Below are 23,327 nucleotides of genomic sequence, written 5' to 3'. Positions count from 1 at the left end.
CGTCTATATGGCTAAATGCACCGAGTGTGTTTCTTTTTTAACATCACGAACAAGACTACATATTGCACTGGCTACTTGTAAAATATCACATCCATTTAACACATTAACTTTCATGGATCAGCAGCATATTAAGCATCAAGGTCTGCTTAGTACAAATAAGTGACTTGAGGTTTAAAAATAAAGATGCTTTTCATAATCAGGCTTTGGCCATTTTTCAAAATTCTTGTACATCCTTAAAAACTGAGAATAAAATGCTCAGAAAAACCATCTACAAAAACAGCAAAATATAGCTTTATTGAAATAATTTTAAAGCAATCATGCTTAATGTTTGAGTGACATTATTACATACAGTACATACAAACATCAGGCACACATTTGGTAATCATCTTTGACTTGTGCAGGTGGTGAGAAGCGTCTGAAACTGATGTTAACGAAGGGGTAAAGAAACCACGTTTAAATCAGTGTTTGAACACGATTCTCGGTGGCTTACAAAGAAAATGGATACCTGACAAAAACTCTGATTAAATAGAAAACACACACACACGCACACACACACGCACACACACACACTGAAGGCACAGCCAAGAGCCTCGTTACATTCTGGATAATCTGAGGAGTTTCTTTAAATGAGTTAGGAAACAGTAATGTTTCACTGCGTGTTGATGCATGTTGGCCATTCAGACCAGAACCCCCCCCCCCCAACAAAAATACTGACTGTTCAAACTCACAGATAACATGTAAACCTTTTAGGTAGCCACAAACTACGCAGCAAGGAGTGTGTGTAAGTGTTACCGGCATGTACATCAGCAGTGAGAGAGCACAGTGAACTGAAAAATGACCCAAAAACCAAACAAACAAAAAACCCATGTTGACAAAATATTAAACACTCTAAAAGCATTAAAATACATTTCTACATGTCCTCATCTCCTCTTTAGTGTTGGTTTTATCCTACATGAACATGTTGAAGTTCACAGGAATAAGAACCTTGGTCCAATTGTCTGTAGGATAATTTCCAAATGTCACATAATAGAGACAGAAAGGATGCGGAGGCTCTAAGGACATAAATAATAAACTTAAGTGTTGGACAGTTTGGGGGTCACATGATTGCCCGTGTGTTTATACAAAGCTCTTGCAAAAAAAGGGTCACTGTCACCCTGACCAGCAGGGGGAGCACTTGCTACATCTCCCAGACATTACACTTAAAGGGAACACTATGCAATTATGTGCAGGACGTCAACCATCAAAGTGAATGAAAGACGGCATTTGTGCTAAAGCTGAACAGCAGTGACTTAAGCATTAACTTTTAAATAAAACATGAGTTCACACTCACACACACACACACTCACCAACACACGCGTTCCTCAAGAGGAAGTAACGAAAATTAATCACTGTTTCTCTCCCTTAATAAAAGGCCTCAACAACCAGAGAGACTTTAATCAAGTAACGGACAGCTTGTGTATATACACACACACACACACACACGTCTTCAGCCTGTTTTAAAGAATCTGGACTCACAGTAAAGCAGCATTTAACATAACTCAGCGCTTGCTGCAGGCAGACTGTTAGCAAATACGTCATGCTGAAAGCTTGAAGTGACACACCTGTGAAATGCACTTCTGGTATTTCTTTTTTTAAACATCTTTGAACCTGAAGCAGAATTAGACCAGCATTTGGATTTCTCCAAGCCCAGACCGGCTGAGCTGCAGAGAGCGAGGCTAGACGCCCCTCCGAACTGCCACAGCAATAAACAAATGGGCTACTGAGCATGAGCCACCCTGAGAAACCCCAAAAGTGGCATCGGGAACATGACCTGGGCTTCAAAAAAAGAAAAAAAATTTATGAAGGTGGTTTTAATATTGTGGCTGACTGGAAGTAGAGAGTGACACTGGTGTGAACAAAAACTCTGGAGGTTGAGTCTGAGCTGCAGAGCCATGAGTAAATACTTTTAGGAGTGTGGATGGAAAAGCAGAACAAACTAAGCCTCCAGCTATGATTACCAGGAAGTGTTCACCGGGGCCTCTCTTAAAGAAACCACCGCATGTGGGAACCACCGCTTTCATTAAGAAGAATGTGTTCAGAAAACAGTCGCTTTTACTCAGTTCAACAACCTGACCAGCAGGTTGACAAAAAAAACGACCCACGAGTGCCAGGTGGACTACTTCCTAGGTCTCCTATTTACTTAATACAGCACTGAGACACTTCATGGTGGAGGTGACACATTGTTAAAGCATATAAAGGCCATATAAATAGTTGTGATATAAATATATGAACTCAAAGACATTTGCTTTGGGTGAAGCTTGTCCAACAGCAGAGCAGGGTTAGCTCACCTGTGGACATAAGTCAAAATAATAAATGTGGAAAACAAAACCAAGAAACAAAAATTAGTCCTGTTGCGCCTCTCCTCCTTTTTCCGGCTACTGCCCAACACGTGGAGGCTCTGTGTGACCGAACTATTAATATCTTAACTTAAAGCTGCCAACTTTTAGGTTTACAACCTGTTCAAGTTAAAATATTTGCCCTGCTGGCCTTTTGCGATCAACCTTGAAATGTTTTCAGATTGACTGCCGTCACTGGCAGGTCAGGTTGGGTCCACTGAGCCAGGCCCAGATCTGGATCATCTCCTGCGGGGTCCTTGGGTGAACCAGCATTAAGCTCTTATAGGCACAGGGGTTCGACCTGTACTTCTCCTCTATGTTAAAGGTCCTGAAGCCTTTGTGCTTTTCGGGGGCCAGCCCCAACTTACGAAGACACATACCCGTGTAGACATCATCTATTGGGTAGAGTGCTACGTGTCGAGACACATTGTGCAGGCGAGCGGCAACGTCACCGGAATAAAGATACCCGCCTCCTCCTGCGTATGGCGGGTACATCCCGATGTACATGCTCTCTGGGATAAAGTATTTGACCCGCTTGTCTCGGTGGGGCCCTGCGTTCGTGATCACATCACCCACAAACAGGTCACTGGCTTTGGACCCTGAGAGTCCCTTGAGAAAGTCCAGGATGCGGAACGTGTTGACAAAGACGTCGTCGTCGCCTTTGAAGATGAAGCGGGCTCCGGAGCAACGTGCCTGGATCCACTCCAGAAAAAGCACTTCTTTGACGGTCAAGTTGAAAAACGAATCCCGGAAATCCCACTGGATGATGTCTTTATGGTGGGCGTTCTCAAAACGCAGCATAGAAGACAGATCTGGGTGGTGGTCTCCGGCGGTGGCGTTACCGAGGAGGAAAATGGTAACCACCGTCCGATTAGCTATTACGCCTGCTCGTCCCCAGGACTGTCGGATGGCCTGGCGGCGGTCAAAGTGAGGCACCAGGGATTTGACAGCCAGGAGCAGGAAAGGTGGTTCCTTACAGATATCCGGCTGGTCCGTCATGATTGGGTAGGAGCGGCAGTGCATGTAAAGCAGGAAGTCCTTAAAGCGGCCTGGCAGGGAGTTATAATCTTTCACCTGAGTGGTAACCCTGAGGTTAGGCTGACAGGGGTAGGATGTCAAACTGGTGTCGTTGAGCCACTCAGGGAAGTCTGTGCGGCTGTGGTTTGTCATGAAGATGTGATTATTGTGAAAGTCCAGAATCTGCTGCTGACGGTTCCAGTAGGACAAGCTGGGAGCCAGTTTGGTCCAGAAGGGTTTGGAAGGGACGTGGACCTTATGATGCTCGCCTTTGTCTTGGCTGATGCTCCGTGAGATGATGATGAACAGAAATAGGTTGACCATCGCCACGGACACCACAACCTTAAACTTCTTCTTTGGTAGCAGCGCCATGACAGATTCCTGCGCCGGTCAACACCTGTGCAGGCACAGAAGAAGAAACAAAGACTTTAGTTTTCAACACAAACTAATCTTTAGTTTCTAGTGGACAACAGGGACCATTTACTGGTTAGTGTAATCAAATCAGTGAGGTAACTTTAGGTTAGCGCAAGCATGGCGAACAAACTGTTTATGGCTCATTAAGGATGAAATGTGTCCGTTTACAACTTCTCTATTTGTTGAGAAGCAACAGGTGAAAGAAAAAGAAGAAGAAGAAGAAAAAAAAAAAAAAGGAAGTGAAGACACTTCAGCCAAAAAAAAAAAACAAAAAAAAAAACCACTGACAGAAAACGCAGATGGAACCACTCATTTGTGCTGAAATCACACATAAAAGTGCGTCACAAGAGTCTATTGATCCAAATCCACTGCATAACTGTGGTGCGTGTGATAACTGTTTGTTTGGCAGTCACAGAAGCAGGCGGTGGTCAGAAAACACACAGAAACCAGCGTGTTCTTTACATTCATTTTGCATGGATGACTGTGCTTATCAACGAGGCTTAAACTTCATTCTTCCAAAACACTTTTCCATTAGATATTGCTGCAACTCCGTTTTATTTTTTTTACCATGAAGTCCAACTGAGTTTAAATCTCTCTATGGTAAAAACTCCACATCTGGGCTTTTCAAGACCACCAACACCACCATTTTTTGTGACCTCTACTTAAGAAACAAACAAACAAAAAAACTCAAACAACTCTGCAACATAGATCTGTAAAACTGAGGAGCTGGTGTGTATATATTATCACTATAATCAATTTAACTTTGAGCTTCCTAACTAGACATGCAACTCCATCACCAGGCTCGGTGATTGTGTTCAGCGGAACCAGCTGTCACCCATATTTATGTGTGCTCCTGCAGTGTTCACAGCTGAGAGGCTGAACTGACTTGATAATTTAGACACATGCATGCCCGGACCAGTCCAAACTAAATATGATAAACCTATCAGAAAATGATCTGCTGTGTGAAAGCTGCACCCGAGTTCAGATTTACTACATGAACCGTCAAGGTGAAGCAACATGCTCTCTGGGGGGAAGAGAGAGGAAGGAAAAAAAAAAAAAAAGGTAGTCTGCCTGAAATCACAGCACTACAGTTACAGCATACAGCTATATGTCTGCTGACTCCATATTACGTCAGAGGGCAATTTAATAGAAGACAAACATTTGAAGACATATTGTACTCTCAGCTTTTGTCTTGTTTATTCAAACCAATAAGAAATGAAGACAACATATGAGCTTGAATACCATCCTTTCAGGAGGCCCGGCTGTGCCTCAGCTTTCTGCTTTGGCATGCCTTCCCTCTGAAAATGTCTGTATCTGGACTTCTTCCCCTCACTCTCTGATCCTCTCACTCCCTCTTTTTTCCCGCAGGCCAGCAAAGCAGCCACATTAACAGCATTACCATCAAGTTATTGATAAACTACACCTCCTAGTACTCACACTGCTAAATCAGAATAGCTGAATAATATGAGATTGTCAAACACAAGCCAACGGGCCAGAGAGGGAGCTCTGAAAACCAAAAAACTAATCAACTTCTCGACCATCTCAGTCAGATAAACAGCTCTCCAAACAGCAATGTTTTTAGGCCATTTACAGGAGAGCAATCTGCTGGGAATGGTATAATCTTTATAAGTTTTTGTCTTTTTGTAGTGCGTGCAGAGGGCAGTGTTTTCAAAATTAGCACCATTCACAAGGCACTGCAAAAAAAAGTTGAAAGCGCTGTAGTTTCCAGGCCAGGCCATGAGTTGGTGGTGAGTGTTTTGTAACGTTTTTGCAATGTGATCTATTTTTTTAATGTATGTAATGCAATCCAGGTGATGGTGCAGCGACTGTACACTTTGCTGAAGAAGTGTTAGACTAAAAAAAAAGAAAAAAAAAAAAAAAAGTGAGCAGCAGTACAAACAGCACTCTGGAATCCACCATAGTTATTGTTGCTGATTTACTCGCGAATGTGAAGAAAATGCACTCCAAGATGAAGGCGAAAGAGCCTTTGGTGGCACAGATCCATCTAGAAGAAATTAAAATCATGAAGCTGAACCTGTGGAAGGATCGTTAACAGTTTCCTGCAGCTGCCTTTTGGCTTTGGCCTCATCTATGTCTGCAGACAGCTCACAGCGGAGGTTTCAGGCCAGCAGTTGCTCTTGTGTGATGGGCTTGTTTTTTTTTTTTTTTTTTATGTTTAAGGAAATCCCTTTAACAAACATGATGTTTGTGATATTAAACAATCCTGTTTCAGCGTTAAAGATTACAAGACTTGGGCTTTGTGTGCTGTTCACACGGCACATGATACCAAGCAGCCCAAACACAAACTACTCTATAGAGTAGTTTGTGTTTGTGTCCAGATACCACAAACACAAACTACTCTATAGAGTAGTTTGTGTTTGTGGTATCTGGAGACTGTTTAGAGTCTTTTGTTTAGAAATATTTGGATCTAAGAGTGCTACTCATTAATGGGTCTGGCTGCTGCAGGTGTTTTCGTCATTTCTAAACACCCAATAATCTCCTAACAGAGTTTCTTTTGCTTTTGTTTGGTCTCAGACTCATAAGCTCTTTGCGCTCCTCTTTTTATGCTGTTCATACTTTGTAAAAAATGCGCCTTTGCCCATTAAAAGATTTTAATTTGGCCTTCACTTGTTGCCACCTGGTTGTAAATGTCATTCTCTTTTCCCCCTAGAGAGCCGAGGGTCATAACAGTCTGGCAGTTAGAGTTATTCATATTGATTACACATATCAGAGTAAACAGTTCAAAAAGGTGAGCGAGCACTGCCTGATCTGCACCTTCACTCTTTCTGCACTGCTACCTGTATCCTTCCTGTCTCTGTATCGTGTTGCTCTCAGCCTCTTAGCAACAACTCTGCACTGCTGCGCTCCTGTTTGCTCTCCTTTTCTACTCTATGTGCTTTGTTCACCCCCTCCCCGCTTCTGCCCGTCTTCTTAAACGTTTCCTCCTTTTCTTCGAATTCACTCTGACTGCAATACAAGATAAGAACACATTACACTGATTGGTGTTATATGACAAAAAGATGAGCATGGGCTTATGTCATTTCCCCTTCAATCCCCTCCTCTCACTTTTTCCCATGGATAATTGTGATTTCCTGTCCCCTGCATCCCAAACAAGCAAGCTCACTTCTGGGAAACAAGTGGGTGGGCCGGTGGGGCGGGCTTCTTAAGAAGAAAGCTAAACACGTAGATGAAACCACAACTTCGGGAACTTTAACTTAGCCTGACGTATACCTGTGTAAGTCTGGTGTACCATCTGCATCTGGTTTAAGACACTAAAGTCAGCCACAGTGTTTTTGATGGAGGGTTAAGACAAGTGTCATGCTTCCAGTTGTCAGCATTCAAAATTTTTGGTTTACACTTGCAGAGAAACAAAACAGTGCAAGAAGAAATGATAGCACTGTGCATAAAGTTTAGGGTAAGTTCACATTCATTATACAACACATGACAATGATCACAAACACGTTTAGTGTAGCGCCACCTTCAGGGACCAGAGGAACACCAAGGAAGTTCCTGATGTTGTGATACTGTATCATACGCGAGACACAAGATCCTCAGATAGAGTAACAGTGGCATGCTCTCCAAAGTGGAACAACAATTATAATTATATTAATTATATTAATCCTTCTTGACTGAAGGAAAAATTATGACTGGTTAGCATTATAATCTTGATAATTTAACACCAGTATTGATTAGCTTAAGTATCACGCAGTTTTTCAGCTTAAAGACGACTTTTTATGAGTGATTTTCTTAATCTTGTATAGAATTAAATGAATAACAAAATTTATTTTTTTTTAAATGAAAGGTGTCCGGTCAGTACTTAGGCCTTGACTTGGGGGGTGTCTTTAACCATAAAGCCTGCCTTAAAAAGGCAACCAGCCATCCCTGACATCACCACAGGAGGTCTGCGGGTGACGATGGGGCGTGACAGACCTCCTGCCCTGGCTGGGATTGCTGTGTGTTTTCCCTGTTTATCCATCTGTGTTGTTTCCCGGTAGCCAGAGTTAATCAGTGCAACTGGGAGTACCTGGCCAGTCTCACTTGAGGATTTAACATCTCTCTCTCTCTCTCTATCTCTCTCTCTCTCTCCCTCTTCCGACTGCTAACATCACTGAGTAACAAACCTCAATGTTTCTTACGGTTTTTGTATTCTTTAGGTTAATAATTTGTATATTCTGGCTTAAATTGTCATGGCTCATAAAGTCTTGATTATACTTTCCATGTCTGTGAGCCCACTGGGGTCTGCTTGGGTCTGAGTGGCTTACATTTCATCAGACAGTGAGTGCAAGGGTCCGTGCCTGCCTGTTTTTGTGACTGTGTTGACTCATCTGCACAATCTACATTACAATGCACCAACTACGCATGCACAGACTTCAAAGACGTATAACAGGAATGACTAGTCGGCCGTTGGCTCTCCAGCTGTTTGTGTCAACGTCTGCAACAGAGAATAATCAAGGTATAAGCTGGACCTTGACACAGGAATGCTCACCACAGGAAGTGTGAGAGATCCCAAGTGATCCAGAGACAAAAATCAGCTGCAGACAACAGATTCTCCTATGGAAAACTTGGGAATTTTACTTCCTCTGGATCTTAAAGACCGAAAGCTTCCTTTGAGCTGCACTAAACAGAGAGTGAGTTTGAAGATTTAGGGATGGAGAAAGTGCATTACAGAAAAGTAATGGGTTGTACTTAATTTATTACACAACGGAGAAAAAAAAAAGTCACTGTTTAATCATATTTCATAATCACTGGAAGCCAATATTTAAACTGCAAAGCTGTGTGCAAGTGGACCTAACTGACCGATAGACTTCTTAATTTGATTAGTCTAAATCTTGTGCACAGAGTTACCTTAAACCTCAATATAACAATGTATCATCACCACTTTAAGGACATTCAAGAACATATTTAGATCCAGAGCACACACGCCATACCTTAAGAAAAGACAGTATCATTCAGATTCTATCATCATAGGAAGCAATGCACAGAAATTGAACAGTACTAAAAGCACTATTTTTACTTTAATACAGCATCTCTGCCAATTTTCTCCTAAAGGTGTTGAGCATCCCCTCATGTGTGTTATTGGGTTTATTTGGCCAAATTTTTTTGTTGTTTTTAGATGAATATCCAATCTGCTGTTAACCTTTTGCCACTTCCCATTAACTTGATGTTTATTTTGCGTTTTCTAGCGTCTATCATGAAGCTTGCTGTGATACCATATGGTGTCAGGTAACAAGTCTGTGGAACTGTGATGAGATCAGTAATTTACCAGACAATGCCAGGCCATGTTTGACTACTGTAGCTTCCACCTGATAAAAAGGTTCACTGAGATGAGGGATCTCACCTGAGAGGGGGGGAGATGGGTATGAGACACTGGAGAACAATGGCAGGGTCAGGTTTGTGTGCTGCGTATGCCTCTTTTCCACTAGTACCTACTCAGCTCAGTAGGTACCAAGACTACTCGGTTTTTAGGGTTTTCCATTAGTTGGCAGTACCTGTTATTAGGTACTTCTTTTTAGTACCTACTCAGCCAGATGTGATGTCAACAGACTGCATGCCACTGAACCAGGAAGTGATGTCACTAGACGAGTCGTGAGGTTGAATCTTTAACAAGAATCAACGGTGTTTGTGTTGCATACAAATGATGTCACAGGACTTTTGGGCCACCTTGCTATAATGACCACACCCATATAGAGGCGATACTCAATTGTAATGGAAAACAAATGAAACTGAGTCGAGTCAAATAGGTGTTAGTGGAAAAGCGGCTTTAGTGGATTTTAACAGCTTTCATGATTGTGTTTGGATAGCTTTAAATACCATATTGTGGCGTGAACAGATGGTCAGTGCACCTTCCTAAAGGCTAAACTTCAAATCATGTTTCAATTTAAACAAAGTAGTGTGTATAAGCATAATGTGATATATCTATACACATCTAAATGAGTGACTTAAAGTGACAGAAAGGCAAAGCATATTGTGTGATCCTACCTGTGCAGGTGAGTGGGGCTCCTCAGCTCTTGCTCTCTTGGTGTCTCCTTAGCACTTTTATCCCATACTTATGTACACCCTCTGGGGACAACAGCCAATGAGGACGAGAGATCAGGAAAGGGAGGAGGGAGAGGAAGGGCTGAATCTGGAAATGAGAAACAACCATGGTGTCAAAAGAATGTGAGAAACAGAGCAAGATAAAAAGGACTAGTTCTGCTTTTACATGCTGCTTTTTAAAGAAATCAGTGTATGATAGCACTGATATAAATATAATGCATTTAATATATGAGGCATGTACCATGAAGCATATTTCCAAGAATTATTGTAAATGTAGTAAAGTTCACAGTGCTCACACTGCTCCGCCTCAGTCTGAGGCTTTTCAGGCCTGAAACCTGTCTGATTTGGCTGCTCTGCTCTGGATTTCACTATTTGCTCAGATTAGTTCTCCACACTTTGGACTCTCTGCTTAGTTCAGCTATGCTTCCCCTGCAGTACTGCACAGCCAGCAACCCGACCGGTTCTCCTTGTGTTTGTAATCAGCTCTGTCATGGCCCAATATTCCATTCACAACTCATTCAGCCTGCAATAATTATTCATCTTTTATCCAACTGCTGTCCGCTTGCTGCTACGTTAATGACAACAGATGGCTAATGTGTCTATCCAGTAACTACTAACAGTTAAACAGCTAATGTTAACATGTGCGCCGGCCAGGTTAAGATTTATGATAATGGTTAGTCTGTCTGCAGCGGTATGTGTGAAGTTGTGTCAGCTGGAGGAGACCAAGATGACACTGTTGGTATTGATACTGTTGCAAATGAGTATCTTAAATCAATACTGATTTTTAGTATCGATTAATATCTGAGTATCAATTTTTTTTGACAACTTTATGCCATAGCTATGGCATAACTGCAAACCCCTCTGAAACCCCACGCCGTAACCTGATGTGCACCTCCCTAGAAATGTAACTACATGTCAGGTTGATGAAGCACACAACTATTGTGGCGGGCCTGTTTAGTGCAGCTGAAAAGGTAATAAACACATAATGCTTGGCAAGGACGTTGGCCACTTACGGCATAGGCTCTACAAAGATTCCCACAAAAGTCTTATGCTGCAGACCTAAGCAGAAAGGGTGCATTGCTAACCAAGATCAACATGATGAGTTCAAACATCATCCAATTATTCTGCCCAATGGACATGTCAGATTCTCCCATGTCCTAATGACAGAGCTATGATATTGACAAGTTTTTTAATTTAGTCATTTTTAAATGGCACTTTTCTGTCCTTACTGGCCAAAAAGCTTAAAGCACACACATTCATACAACACTTTCAGCACTAAATACACACACAGTGCTTTTATCACACATAGACATCATGACCCCCCCCCCCCCTACCTCATTTGTTAAACCCTATTAGTTAAATTCCAGCTTTCCTGATATTATAAAAATTAAATTACTGCTGCAAAAACTCTGGAGCCTGGTCACTCAGGTGGAGGTAAACATCCGGCTGATAGCAAAGCCATGAAACAGGCCTCACACATTCAGCAACAACAGTGCAGACTATTATCACTATCTCACTGGAAGCCATGAGGTGTTGCTGTACTTAACAGACTTCTTCTTGCTACAGAAACCAGACTTTCACTTGTTCAAGACTAAGAGTTATTTTCATTTTCAGAGATTTATTTGCTTGCTCATATTTGAGCTCACCCAAGGTATTTTCCACATACCTGTGGAAATCATATTTCACAGCATTTTCACTTTAACTGTGTATGGCAGCAGCAAGCAAGCAAGATTATGCAATTTGTTTTTGTTAGATAATGGTCAGGAACACAAAGTGAAATATAAATATAAAAATACACCCACAGCATACTAAAGCTTTCCAAAGACAGTGATGTAGAAAGCTCCCTTTATACACACGGCTGGGTTTTGTTAATCATTAAACTGCTTGTGTGTGCTGATTAGATATGAGAGGACAGCAGATAGCAAGCATATGTAACCTTTCATTATTCAACATGAACAAAACAAACTGAAAAAGCCACCTGAGGATGGCCAAATGCTTAAAATGGAGTGAATCACTAAAAGGAATGCCTGACTTTGTTCCATTTCCATTGCTTCTCAGGGTTGCCATTATGTTTGACCTTGTTCCCAAACTTTCCTTCCTTCCTTCCTTCTTTCCTGCCACTTGTTCCTGTACATAAATGATGAGCGGTACCTGATGTGCATCTCCTGCGAAATGTAACTACACGTCGGTTGATGCAGCCTGCAACAATTCTGATGGGCGTATTCAGGACCAACGATTCTTCCGGTGCATTTCTGGCTATTTTTATATCATCATCTCAGTATAAGGAATAATAATCATAGCAACAATATAACGATTCACAAATGTCACTAAATTAGAGGTAAAACTAGAGGAACAAATATGTTTGCACCCGAAAACAGCTGAGCGAGGATCTAGGGAAAAAGTCCCAGCATTTTATTTGTTCTATCAGCTGACGCAACAGGGAAAAGACCCTGCAGCCCTGGGAATTTCATGCATATCAAAAATGCTCAATGCAAATTAAAAACTGAAAATTTTCAACCTACCACTACCTACTCTGAGGGCTTACTCTGAGCAAGCATGAAAATAAAATTTAGCACGGCTCGATTAAAAGAAGTTACTTTCGCCTGTGCCCTTATGCACAAGGGGGTCACCACAGTAGGTAGCTCCACATATTTGATATGGCAGATTTTTCTTTTGCACCAGATGGCTTCATTAAATACAATCAAAATTATTGTCCGAAAGAACATCAGCTGAACGTCTCAGATTTTACTTATTTTATGTGGATTTTACTGATTTTTTATACAGATTATATACATAGAACAATGAAAACAGCTAAGCCTCGTTTTCCAATCACTCAAGCTGAAATCTCCCATCACTTCTGCCTCATCTCACTGCCACGGGGCTTTTTGTACATGCTGTGGACAAAAAAGCCAGAAGGTAATGTTAACTGCCATTACTGCTGTGATGAGAGCACAACTAACGAAGCTCTACTGATCAGCCACACCTGTCAAACTTTAGCATTTTAAGAAACTTAAAGAGTGAAAATGTCTATAGGACCATCTTCTTCACTAGCTGGTTGATATTTGACGGCTTGTTTGCAAAGTATCTGGTTAGAGTTCTCCACACTGCTGCAATAAACCCTCCCAAAGTGACGTGAAAGAAGTCGCTGGAGCAGCGGATGGCTTGCCAAAAAAAAAAAAAAAAAAGGCCCACACTGCTAACTGCTGTGTGTGAGTGATAACAGATAAAGCTCCATGACTGAGGGCATGTCAGGTCTGTGGACAAAGTTCAACCTTCAACTCACAGAGGATGAAATGAATACAGATAATGGGTTTAACCATTTAGAGGAACACGCACATTATGTAATGGCAGGATATGAACTTCACTTCAGTGTTTAAACAGTGTTTATTCTGAGCATAATGGTAAAAGGTTTTGTCTCTGACCCAGTTTTGGTATTTTGGTTTAACTTTTAACTATTTCCACTGGCAGCACATCTAAGTGCAGGCTGGACATCGAGATCTGGCTCGGCACTACGGCAGGTCCCAGTTTTAGGTTTTTCTCCCAGAGCCAGCGGAGGTAACGGCAGCTTCTGGATCAAAAGCAGTTTTGCCACCACAGAAAGAAACTGAGATGGCAATTAAGCAACATGCTGACTCATAAAATTAGTTTATCATTTGAGGTGGCAGACTCTGGTCTGCTTCCTTCCATCCATCCATCCATCCATCCATGGAGACTCTGGTCTGCTTAATAAATTTAACTGCAATAAAAGTCAAGTAAAGCAATGCACCAGCCACCTATACCTAGCTAAAAATTAATCTGAATGGAACACAGTCAGATTTTTGCATAAATAGATGTCCCACGAAGATATACAAAATCTTTGGTTATATAAACAAAGCCTAATAATTACTGATGCTACTCAGAAGGATTACTGCTTGTCCCCCCGTCAGATCATCTCAAGTATGTTTTGTGGATATGTATCTAGAAGTAATTTCCTTTCATCTCTCTACCATTATATATGCCTCATGCATTATGTAAACCACCCTGAACTACCTTTGTGTTTGAATCATACCCGATCCTTATCCTTGGGTTGTAATTTGTTGCACGACCTCTCCACCCTGCACCTGTTTAGGTTGAAACTACCATGCTAATTTTTTTTTTTTTGGAAGCACTACTTCACACCAGACTAGTATATTGCTGTATGAAAGGATCGGGACCTAATGGAGACCCGGTGCGAAGAGATAAGCGCCATAAATAGTCTGAAGAGGGACCGTCTGAGCTGGAGTCGTTCCACCAAATGTCATCCCACTTTGTCAGAACTTTCCAAAGACATGTGAGACTGACCGCCGACTTTATTTGTTGGTTCTGGTTGCTGTGTTTGTTTAATTAAAATGCAACAATGTTTATGGGAGGGGAGGGAAAAAAAAAAAAAAAAAAAAAAAAAAATCAGTGGTTGCCTCCCATTTGACCCCTCAGAATCAGCACTTTTTTTGTACAATAAAAACAACCCAAGTGTTTCAATCTAGAGGCCCATGAAGTACACAAGGTGGGATTAGGTTGCTGGTTTTGTACATGAGACCTGCCAACAATCCTAATAAACAAAAGCCTGCCTAAACTAATAAGGAACACTTATTTGTTCCAATCCAAATATAGAAGATACTGGTTTCTGTGGACTCAAGCTCTGCACATTTGTATCTCTGATATTCTCTATATCATACAATGGGCCTCATTTTACCTACATTGTGATACCAGTCCCTTCTTCTAATGCTTTATGAGCATCAGCTGATTCTGAGGGATTTGACTGTTTTTAATAGGGAATAACCCTGACAGAAGGAGACTTAATGCTTGACACTAAAGGTCCTATTATCATTTACACAAAACAACCAGAGGAGTTGTTGTTGTCTCTCCCAGAAAAGTGAAATTTTCCTAGTAATGTCTTGCACTATAGTGGTGGAGATGGGAGACATGCACTGTTTCACAATAGCACTGCAACTTAAAATAGACTGGAATTTCTCATTATCAACAAATACTTGTGACTCTGGCTCCACGCAGGCCACCTGCTGCTCATATGCTCACACTCGGCACATGCTGAACTTAAAGGGTCCTAGAGTGTCATCCTGGTGTGACCTGATGAGCAAAGACACTGTGCACTATTTCCGTCTGCATAATGACTCATGTAGACCGTGCAATTAATGGAATTTTTATTTCAAATACAATTTTGCCTTCCAGACATTATTACAAACAGATAAATTGAGCTAAATTCATTACTGTGCTGCATTGTTTTGCAATAACGCTCTCATGTTGTCTTTTAGAACAACCTTTTCCATTATGCTTGCCCCTCAACATTAAAAATGTGTGAAATCATTAAAATATTACATGTGCTGCAGTTTTTAAGAGGGTGATACAGCAACAACTTCTAAGATTAACGCTTTAAACCTGCGTCATGCTCCATGATGTTGAATTTCCAGTCTTTAACAAAAGACCCTCACTGCAGCTACGGCAGATAACCTTTCAGTGGAAACGTGGCAAATAATGACGGCAAACAGTAGAGGAAGACGGAGCCTAGAAGCTGTTTGCCAGTAAGGAAAACGAGCACAGTAGATTTGTTTACAAAAATTATGGCTCATTAAGCTGTTTAAGTGACTTAGTGTTTTCACATTTTACACCTACATAATATATTTTTATATTTAAATGGTAGAGGGAGTATGCGTGGATTCAGATTACTGCTTAGGTTTAGTTGTAACTCTACAGTACACATCATTCACCTCCATATATCTCAAACGTTTCGTGCAAATCCACCCTGCTCTGCATCCCCCGATAGTCATATTCAAGTCACTATTTAATGTCATGTCACTGTGTGCGTGCCAATGCAGCCACGCCCACCTCACCATGTGCACTTCCCAGTGACACAGTGAGCTGCACGCTTTTTCCAAACAGGATGCTTAAGTATCTTTATGAAGCATCTCACTGTATCGCACTCTCGTTGATGTCAAATGAGATCAAAAATTGCATTAGGATAACAAGATTATAGTTTTCCATGTGTAATTAAATAAAGGGAGAAAGTCCATAACTTAGACATGATTAGGCTGGAAGCCTTGAATAATCCTGTAATATCGAACCCACTCTGAAATATATGAAAGACCTGAAATCCACTTGAAAACACTACAAAGTCATTTGGAATCAACTTGAAAAAGTCTGGTTGGTTCCTGCATGTTAGTGAACTGCTGTGTCCGGTATTACGTCTGTATTATGACCGTGAATGGCTAAATGGGCATGTACTCATTCTCAAGAGCAGAGGCCAGGAAGTGGTTATATGGCAGACAGAGAGGAACCATGCAGACAATGGTGCACATGAGAAATTAGTATTCTAACAGGGAACTAATGTCTTCATGTTTCTAACAGCTAAGATCCAATGAGTATTTGTAAATTTTATTTTTTTTGGCTTTATTTCAATAAAATTCACCAGGAAATAATGCTTGTAAAATCAATTGGTTCCATCAGCTTTTGTATTTTGAGTTCGTGTAAGCTGTTGTCCACCGCATGTTGCCTAACTCCAAACACTCATCCTGTTACTCAACCACTTACAGCTGCCTCATTAACCCAAACTCTAACTCTGCGAAACAGTTAATGGAAAAGAGGGCTACAACAGTAACAAGGTGATTCATTTAGGATGCAACAAGTCATATTTCCATGGAAAGTAACAGCTCATAACCTGAACTTATGAAGTGTCCAACATGCATGCACTCAATATACTGTGTGAGAGGGCATGTTTTCCTGTTTATTTTTTTTATCCATTTAATAAACAAATATTATTTTAACCTTGAATAAATTAAACCCCACAGACAAATCACAGTCCTGGTGATTTTCTTTTGCTGGAAAAGTGGGCACCAAAATCTGAGGTCCACGCTTTACAAAGCTGATAACTATGAGCCATCGGTGTAGCGGCCAACAAGAGGTTTTAGCAACATGTGGTTTCAAATTTTCTCTGAGGGGTCATTTTATATGGCAAAGCTACAAAGCTGCCTAAACTTTAACTCATTTCAATGTTGATTCTTTTTGGATAATTTCTTTGTTGTGAAGAGGCTAAAAATGGCTGGTTTTGACCTGGTTCAACTTTTACAGTGAAACCAGGTCAAAACCAAAGTGGCGCAGCTTGGTTGACTTATTCTTAGGCTATGGATGTGTCCACTGACAACAGAGCTACATCCTAAAATTTAACCTCAGAGCATGCTGGAATAGAGCCACCACAAGAAATGAGGCCCTAAATTACTGTCTGAATGCACTTTGGTCTTTAGTTTCCTCAGTATAACAACATCCTGCAAGTCATCACTTACATTGATGCAGCTGTGAGTGCCCTGGCCATTTATACTGGCAATACTGGCACCACTTTAGTCTCCCCCCCATTATCATTAATGTCCATTTAAGCCTGCTGATGTATTTGCCGTAGTCTGGCGCTACCACCAACTGTAACATTATGGATTAGCTCTGTCTACTATGTACGCTGTTTTTAATGGATCTTGAGGACAAGTTATTTCAGTTTAGTTTGTATCAGTTTCAGTATTTTATTCCTTGGTCCATTTAATTATGATATTAAAAGTATTTAAACTAATTTAACTTAATTAAACCCTACTTTAGAATAACCGGGTAAAAATGTTTTTAAATCGTAGCAGTGATGATATTTATTGGAATTTTGCTGTACTGGTGGGAAATAAACACTGAATCTGTACATATTTAGGAGAAATAAAGAACTTGCTGGTGCTACTGCACTGACCTTTATTTAAACTCAGATGAACTTAGATGTTTTTTTAATTTAAAATGATTTTAATAACTGATAACAAAACTGATAACTTCTGTGGTGCAAACAATGCCTCCAAAAGGTTTCTTATTTTGCTTCTGATTCAGCATCTGAAACAAGTGGTTGTGTAGTTGCTAACAGGTTAACAGGCTGTGGTCAGTGATGCATGGATCTTAGCATTGCTGCCAAGCTACTGGCTTCATGATGTAAAAGAAACTGAACAAACAGGTGACACTAAGGTAATAATAATGATTAATGTGATAAGCAGTGAAAGCTCATTACTGCTCGAATACAATGCAGTAATTCTATTACTAGCTATTTGTGACCGCTTTATCTGCAGGTGGTTGACAGTAAGCTGAATTAATGAAAGTATGTTTAATATTGTAGCATTCTTCTCTGTTGAGCTGCAGAACAATGCAGAATTTCCTGCACAGAGAAATGTCTCACCCACCAAAGAGGATTTATTTAGAACCAAAGAAATTCACCAGCATTCAAATGAAATTATTATTTTTCAGCAGTTTTTTACAGAGTCCCCTTCTGATCCAGTAATAAACCTACACGCTGCATGTGTAGCTTTGCTAAGTGATCTTACTTTAAGCTGGATCCTGATCAGGCCGTCTGTCTAAATGAGGCCTTGCAGATTTCTGTGTTAATGATAACGTGATTGCAGTACAGATCTACTGGGATACCACCATAATTAGCAGCACCCCTGAGTATCTCCAGATTTCCAGTTTCAGGATGTGCTGAAATTAATGACCTTGAAACGAGTGGAAGGCTGCTGAAAAGCCAAATGTATGAAGTCAACTTCTAGTGAATATGCAGTGCGTTTATTTTACAAATAGAGCATTCAAACAATACCAATAAAGCTTTTTAAAACTTTACTGCTTTTGCAGTCTCTGCACTGCGGTACATGAGGAAGGTGTTAAGTAATATCAAGCGTTACTTAAATTACCCTCGCTCCTTTCCTCGTTCCTTGAGCTGCCATTTTGCTTACTACCATGATGTGTGGAATATTGCAGAATTTCGGTGGCACAGATTACGTGAGATGACTACATTAACCAGGGGTCAGGGTCACAAGTTTGTTTCAATCAATAGGACACTGGAGCCTGTGTACACTGACTGCTATTGAGCAGACATGTGAAAATTAGCGTCCTGTTATGCAAAACAGCATAAATGACCTTTGAGATGACCAACAACTGTCTGTTGCATTTCAGCCTCATGAAATTGAAAAGCAGTATCCGTGTATAACTATCTATACTACACATGGACCAAATATGTCTGAAGTCCGAATTCCTAAAGAAACCTTAACAACTCCCCCCCACAGAGGAACAATAAAAGCTGTAACTTGAGGAGGATGCATGCAAGGAACAGGTAAACCCACACTTTCTTAAATACATCAGTAACTTATCCCATGTATTATGGGACCACACAGTTATTCATAATGTTAATAACTGTGTGGATAACAATGTAAATGATTAAACTTCTCTAGGTTTACAAGAGACTGCTAATCAATCGCAATCAATACAACCTTATCGCCACAGGCCAAAGACAAAGAAGTCACCAGCATGACTAAGGGCCCCATTATACCCGCCATGTGGCACCTGGCGAATGGCACCATACAACAAAATTGATCCACTGTAGCACCTCGCCATTTCTGCCGGCTGTGCACCTCTCAATTTCTGTAACCTGGCGCGTTGTGCCGCTGACACCACAGCTGAAGAAAAGTCAGTTGAATCATTCAGTACAGAGGAACAGAGATTCATAGATTATAGGTATTGCAACAGTTTGAAAAGATGAGACTTTGCGCCATAATGGCAACCATAAATGGATGTGGCTGTGTGATGACATTGTTGGTGGTGCACTAAGCAACTAATACAGCCTTACCAATTACTGGGGCCTTAAAGGGGGGCAAAGATCACTGGTTGACTGGCCAGGTTGCTCTCTCAGGCATGTGTGGCCATGCTGAGTATGGGCTTTCCCCCTCATAGCTGAGATATGCATCAGAAACTGTTCAATAAACTGAAATTTTCAGACATATTTCTGAGAAATACTTGCACACAGTGAAGTTGAGATAAACACTGGAAATACTGGAAAGGCCGCCTGTTTTTGTGCACACCTGGAATTCTCGGTCTGCGTCTTTAGCCGTCTTTTTTGCCTGCCTGCTCACATTTGTACCGGATCACAAATACACCCTACTGGATAGATGTAATTTTAGCAACATTTTAAAACTAATACTAATAATTTTAGTGTCATTACTTTCATTTTATCCACTTTGTGGTCACAATTTTATTATAGAGCAGACAGAAAATTCACCACGACTCGATAAGGAATACTCATCCCAAATGTGGTTTGGATGTTTCTGTCTAAACATAGCACTGCTGTAGGGCTGACGCACACGTCTGTGTAGAAAAACCCTTGGAAAATGTTACTCATGTGGTTAAAACTTTGATCATGGGGAGCATACATGGAGTCAAAGGCAGAGAAGAAGACAGTTGAGGAAAGAAGAACAGACAGCTATGTTGGGAATGGCATTATACTGTTTTTCAGCTTTCCAGAATTAAAAAGTCATTAACCTTCTTCTGTGCTTCATCTGCAGTTTGTTCTTGTCTGTAAAGCTCATTTTAAAATTCAGCCACCTACACCCCAATTACTCAAATGGGTCAGACCTGTTAAACCACTGAGCGATAACCTACATGTTTGTGAAATGAATGTGGAATCCATTTACAAAGCATGTGATAAACAGCCTGAGATGTGTTAAGTAAAAGAAGTAAACTTTTAACAATATGTCTCAGTGTTTCCACATTCACCAGCTTAAAACAGCCGTGTCAAACATGCGGCCAGGGGAACCTGCCAAAGGACCCAATTTGGTCCACTGAAGTAATTATTTACTACAGTTTTTTAATGAAATGCATTGTTGCAAAATAAAGCATATTTCTTTATCTTGTTTGAATAATAATAAAGGAAAAATGCTTTTATACTTACTGATGTATAGCTTATAATGAACATCTAATGTCAGACTTATTTTCAAGACATCTCAAGCTGTTTAGCAAGAAAAATTCTTAGACTTTTTCTTTTTTCCCCATGTAGACGATTACACAACGGTTTGACTGCTCTGGCACACTTGATAGCAAATCGGGCTGTATGCGGTCCATAAACCAAATCTTGATAAGCAGTTCCCATCTTTAGGGTTCAAACAACTCTGAACTCTGGAAATATTCACAGACATTTTCACTCCTGAAGAGCAAGGCTGGCACACCACACAAGGAATGGAAACAGAGTCAAAATCATGACTTCACCCCTAGGCCGCATGCTTTGACACCCTTTCAGTGTGGCACATTTTGACTGAGCATAGCTGCAAATAATGGATTATTTTCATTACTGATTCAGCCATAACCTAATCCGATTATGGTGGGGGGGACAAAAAAACTGATCAGACCCCAGGGTGACGCTTCCAGTCTCTCACGCCAGCGTTCATAATAAACACACGTTTATATTTGATAAGCTGCTTAAATGTTTACCTTATTTGACCCCCAAACGGTCAGGTCCAGCAACAAATAATTTCAAGTGAGTCATTTAGCCCTACAGTAGAATAATACTGCATGTTTAATGAGAGCACTGCTTTAATAATGCCGTGTTTTCATGTTTGTTCTCACTTACTCCCGTGTTTTTGTTTATTCTTTAGAGTTTTCCTAACGAGGAAAAGCATTTTACACGTGCGGTCCTGTTCCCCGAGTGCCTCAGACTTTCCTGGAAACTTACTGGGCCGGTTAACTTACTGAGGACGGTCTTGTTCAGCTGCTCGATATGACTGTTGTTGCTGACAGTAGGGGAAAAAACAAACTCCTCCCGGACCGCCTGAACTCACTTACTTGCTTTCCGTCAGCTCGCAGTCACCTCGACAGCGGCGAAAAAGTGAAATAAATCCATCACGTGTCGTTCCCGGCAGATAATCGTCTTCTGTTTTTCGAAGAGCGCCTGTGTTTTCAATGCGCCGACAGCTGAAGTCTCCTCCTCATCGGTGCCAGTCTATTATTTTTCTAACCGTTCCGGCTGCGCTCCCTGAGCGGTTCCTCCCAGCTCCTCCCTGTTTCATGACATCCTCGCGCGCGCCTAACTTAATAGGTTTAAACTGTACCTGCCCCGAGGAGGAGAAACCGGTTAGACCGGCCTAAATCCTTAGAAATTTGATTCCAGGCTCCCTTCTAATAGTGCTCTTGAGCAATAGTTCTTCAGGCTTTCTCAAGGCCTTTTAAAAATTTTTCTTTGGATATTGGCTGCTTTTTCACTCATTTGAAGTCCAATCCTTGCACCTGACCATGTTCAGAGAATATTTTTTTGTTTTTTTTTTAACACTGGTCTATGAATCATTTGCATAGAATAGGCGTTTACCATAAGGGATGAACCAGTATTGTGTCTACATATAATAGATAAAACAATTTTAACTTTGCTACTAGCAGCCTGTTGCAAAAACATATAATTTGCTCCCATTTAATTAGTCAAAAGCCTAGATAATACAGTTTTACTGGAATAAAATAATATTTTTGCAAGAAACCATTCTTAAGGATGGGAAACAGGGAGAAAAGGGCTGAGGTATGCCAAATTAGACAAAACTGGACGGTACAATAGTGGGTGTCTACAGACATCTATAAAACACAGGCTCTGTCATGGTTTGGGGCTGCATTTCAGTCGGCGGTGTTGGAGATCTTGTCGGAAAGGATGGAATTACGAACCCAGAAAAGTACCATCAGATTTTCATCAAGCTTGCAACACCACCTGGAAAGCATCTGATTGGCAACAGCTTCATTTTCAACCTTGCTTCTCTAACTTTTGTTTTCTCTTGTCATGTTCAACTCCACCTCCCGTCTTTGTTAATGCATCGTCTCCAGACCACACATCACAGCATGTCTCACTTCTCACTGCTATCCTTCTGTCATAAGTCACCCCTGATGAAACTCATCTCCACCCACTCCACCCTATCTGTTCACTCTTCTTGTAGTGCCTGTTCGTTGCTTTCGGTGGTTGACCCCAGGCATTTAAACTCACTTACTTTCACACATGTTCTGTCTTGCTTCTACTAACTTTCATTACTCTTTCCTCCAGTGTATACGTGTATGCGTGCAGCTTATATAACAGTGTACATTTATTCTTCCCTCAAAATAACTCAATATACAGCCATTATTGTCTAAACCAGCAGCAACAAAAGTGAGTACACCCCTAAGAGACTACACCCGTAAATGTCCAAATTGAGCACTGCTTGTCATTTCCCCTCCAAAATGTCATGTGACTCGTTAGTGTTACTAGGTCTCAGGTGTGTTCAATTTTGTAGTACAGCTCTCACACTCTCTCATACTGGTCACTGAAAATTCCAACATGGCACCTCATGGCAAAGAACTGTCTGAGGATCTTAAAAGACGAATTGTTGAGCTACATGAAGACTGTTATATAAGCTGCACGCAGACTACTTTTCATTGTGTCAAAGTGTCATTTTGTCAGTGTTGTCCCATGAAAAGATATACTTAAATATCTGCAGACATGTGAGGGGTGTACTCACTTTTGTGACACACTGTAAACTTTCTGTCAGCACCTGGAAAGGAGAACAGTTCTTTAAGCAAAAATGCATGATGTTAGAAATGAAACTGTCGCTTATGACCGAGTCTGAGCTGTCTGATAGCTGAACTTTAATGACTTTATATGAATTTTCTTCCAGGAACACC

General features: G+C 40.9%; 1 protein-coding gene across 1 annotated transcript; it reads right to left on the bottom strand.

Annotated features, from left to right (window-relative positions):
• Positions 1-269: 269 nt before the first annotated feature.
• LOC115793715 (N-acetyllactosaminide beta-1,3-N-acetylglucosaminyltransferase 2-like) lies at positions 270-21,629 on the bottom strand. The gene is made up of 3 exons (XM_030748827.1): positions 21,483-21,629; positions 9,786-9,930; positions 270-3,789 (listed from the first exon to the last, which is right to left on the bottom strand). Exon 3 carries the CDS (start codon positions 3,762-3,764, stop codon positions 2,568-2,570), a length of 1,197 nt encoding a protein of 398 aa, XP_030604687.1. The 5' UTR covers positions 3,765-3,789; positions 9,786-9,930; positions 21,483-21,629; the 3' UTR covers positions 270-2,567.
• Positions 21,630-23,327: the final 1,698 nt, after the last annotated feature.

The sequence above is a fragment of the Archocentrus centrarchus genome, chromosome 15 (genome assembly GCF_007364275.1).
Source record: "Archocentrus centrarchus isolate MPI-CPG fArcCen1 chromosome 15, fArcCen1, whole genome shotgun sequence".
NCBI classification, from domain to species: Eukaryota; Metazoa; Chordata; class Actinopteri; order Cichliformes; family Cichlidae; genus Archocentrus; species Archocentrus centrarchus.
The sequence above is the reverse complement of the archived record's forward strand: the minus strand, read 5'-3'. Positions and strand labels throughout refer to the sequence as shown.

What these genes read in the sequence shown, in the direction of transcription:
- LOC115793715 (XM_030748827.1), bottom strand. Translation starts at nt 3,764, where the DNA reads ATGGCGCTGCTACCAAAGAAGAAGTTTAAGGTTGTGGTGTCCGTGGCG.